General features: G+C 45.6%; 2 protein-coding genes across 5 annotated transcripts in view; one reads left to right on the forward strand and one right to left on the reverse strand.

The window, feature by feature from the left end:
- Positions 1–415, reverse strand: part of LOC121329111 (glucose-6-phosphate 1-dehydrogenase-like) — a 19991-nt gene extending 19576 nt beyond the window's left edge. Inside the window, exon 1 of the mRNA XM_041274466.1 lies at positions 194–415. Within this exon, the coding sequence (XP_041130400.1) occupies positions 194–389 (196 nt within the window). The 5' untranslated portion in view covers positions 390–415. The remainder of the gene's footprint in view (positions 1–193) is intronic.
- The window catches only part of ikbkg (inhibitor of nuclear factor kappa B kinase regulatory subunit gamma), a 20342-nt gene that overhangs the window by 6484 nt on the left and 10736 nt on the right, over positions 1–3122 (forward strand). For 2 of the 4 annotated variants that reach the window (XM_041274456.1, XM_041274460.1), the window contains exon 1: positions 765–1159. The exons of 1 other annotated variant lie outside the window; for it this stretch is intronic. The gene's annotated coding sequence lies outside the window, so the exon portion shown is untranslated. Of the gene's footprint in view, positions 1–764; positions 1160–3122 lie in introns of those variants that run through there. One more of the 4 variants, XM_041274462.1, reaches the window with a different exon arrangement.

Below are 3122 nucleotides of genomic sequence, written 5' to 3' on the forward strand. Positions count from 1 at the left end.
GGGTCGAGACGCACACACCAATTCGTCTGCTGCTGTTTAAAATCCCGTCACATCGAATAAATCGCATCCTCTAATCGTGCCATGGGCATTAAAATAATTAGCGAGAGAGAGAGAGAGAGAGAGCGCGCTAAAGGTTTATATATTTAAGTTGACTATAATTTTTGCTATAAAAGTTTTCTGCCGCTTTACTCACTGTAGCGCTTCTCAATAGATTGCAGAGTGGAGAGACGAGTCTTTTCGGTCTCTGGCTTGCTCGCTCGCTTTTCTTTCCTCGTTTGCTCGCTGTCTTGTTTGCCGGAAGGGGTGCGGATGCCAGCGCCCAGCCCCCTCTGCCTTACTCCCGTCCTGCTGACAGGCTCTAACTCCCCCGAGCCGGCGCTGCTGCCCATACCTTGGCTGGCGCGGTGATGTCACGATAAACAGCGGACACGAACGCCGAACTGTGTAACGGTGGGCTCGGGAGCCAATCAGCGGCCGGGACTCCCGAGTCAGGCGAACCGAATGTTCCCACCCGAGGCGCCTCGGTGGTTAGTCGCCTCGGCCCTGAGGTCTCAGTGTCGCCTGGTGGGCTTGACAACTCCTGCTCAAGCCGGCGGCGCCGGTTAGCGCAAGTTCCCTACAGCCCTTACACCACTCAAAAAAAAAATTTGACAAATAAAATAAAATAATAAAATAAAAATTAGTGTTATGACATGAGTCGGTACATCCCCCCCCCCCCCCGTTTTTATGTGTTTTAGATTGTTATAATGTATTAATATGAATATATTTTAATTTTAGGACGGCTCTGAATGGGGTCTTCTAAATATACGCCTCGCCTCTAACAGCAGCGCCGCCTGGCGGGAGATCGGTGCAATTTCAGGAAGCAGTTTCCACGGCACTGTTTATTATGGGCTGGGGAAATTCCAACATGAAATCCCCTCCTGCTATCAACTTTAGCCGATAAAAAAACAAACAAAAACACACAAAACAAATAATACTTTTAATTTTAGGACGGTATCGATCGGAGTCCGTGATAGGGAGCACAGCCGGCAGTAGTTTTGATCAGTTCCACAATGGTGTAATCGAGTATTTAATCGTAGCTGGGTGTAAATACTACACGGAAGAGAATACATAGACATTCATTATTAACTTTCAAGACCTTGAGGAATCGCAATAACACGTAAGTACAAACAAATTTACATCTGTTAAGTTATTGGCTACTTGTTGACTGTCCCCTTAAAAGTACAGTGGTAAATGTGTACGCTTTACCAGACCCCTCTGTGCTTTACAATGCTTCCCTATGCTTTACCAGACCTCTCCGTGCTTTACAATGCTTCCCTATGCTTTACCAGACCTCTCCGTGCTTTACAATACTTCCCTATGCTTTACCAGACGCCTCTCTGCTTTACAATGCTTCCCTATGCTTTAGCAGACCTCTCCGTGCTTTACAATGCTTCCCTATGCTTTACCAGACCTCTCTGTGCTTTACAATGCTTCCCTATGCTTTACCAGACCTCTCTGTGCTTTACAATGCTTCCCTATGCTTTACCAGACCTCTCCGTGCTTTACAATGTTTCCCTATGCTTTACCAGACCTCTCTGTGCTTTACAATGCCTCCCTATGTTTTACCAGACCTCTCTGTGCTTTACAATGTTGCCACTGTGCTTTACAATGCAAGGGATAGAACATGGTCTGGAGAGCGGCAACGAACATGTGGTTTCCCAGGGATACGAAATGGTTGGAGAGTGCACGAAATGTTACGGAAGGGGATTACGACAAATTGCTGTCTGGAGAGTACACGAAATGTTTACAAGAGGCACACGAAAATGTGTTACGAAGAGGATACGAAATTTTCTGGAGGACGCGAAGGATACGAATCCCTGTGTTCCAGAAGGACACGATAATTGGTTTTACGAAAAGAGACACGTTCAAGTTGTTCCTGTAGGGATTACTAGCGAATGGTCTGGGTTTTGGAGGCGGCACGAAATGTTACAAGAAGGGGATACCGTAAATGGTCTGGAGAGGACCACGGAATGTTACGTAAGGGATTTTCCAAAAATTGGTTGGGGGTGAGATGACGAAATGGTTACGAAAAAGGGGGATACGATAATGGTCTGGAGAGCACGAAATTGGTTCTGAAGGGATACTTGTGCTTTTACCAGACCTCTCTGTGCTTTACACTGTTACGTAGGGGATACGAAGATGGTATTTCCTGGAGAGACACGAAAACGTGAGAGCGTTACGGGATACGAAATGGTTGGTCTTGGAGAGACACGAAATTGTTTACGAAGGATACCGAAATGGTCTTGGAGAGGCTCTTGACAATGCTTTCCCTGTGCTTTACCATGCTTCCCTATTCATTACCAGACCTCTCTGTGCTTTACAATTCTTCCCTGTGCTTTACCAGACCCTCTCTCTGTGCTTTACAATGCTTCCCTATGCTTTACCAGACCTCTCTGTGCTTTACAATGCTTCCCTATGCTTTACCACACCTCTCTGTGCTTTACAATGCAGCCTTATGTTTTTCCAAACCTCTCTGTGCTTGACAATGCATCTCTATGCTTTACCATCCCTCTCTATGCTTTACAATGCTTCCCTATGCTTTACCATACCTCTCTGTGCTTTACAATACTTCCCTATGCTTTACCAGACCTCTCCGTGCTTTACAATGCTTCCCTATGCTTTACCAGACCTCTCTGTGCTTTACAATGCTTCCCTATGCTTTACCAGACCTCTCTATGCTTTACAGTGCTTCCCTATGCTTTACCAGACCTCTCTGTGCTTTACAATGCTTCCCTATGCTTTACCAGACCTCTCTGTGCTTTACAATGCTTCCCTATGCTTTACCAGACCTCTCTGTGGCTTTACAATGCATCCCTATGCTTTACCAGACCTCTCCTGTGCTTTACAATGCTTCATTATGCTTTACCAGACCTCTCCGTGCTTTACAATGCTTCAATATGCTTTACCACACCTCTCTGTGCTTTACAATACCTCTCTGTGCTTTACAATGTTCCCCTATGCTTTTACCAGACCTCTCTGTGCTTTACAATGCTTCCCTATGTTTCACCAGACCACTCTGTGCTTTACAATGATTCCCTATACTTTACCATACCTCTCTATGCTTTACAATGCATCCCTAT

Source organism: Polyodon spathula, chromosome 16, assembly GCF_017654505.1.
Source record: "Polyodon spathula isolate WHYD16114869_AA chromosome 16, ASM1765450v1, whole genome shotgun sequence".
NCBI lineage: Eukaryota > Metazoa > Chordata > Actinopteri > Acipenseriformes > Polyodontidae > Polyodon > Polyodon spathula.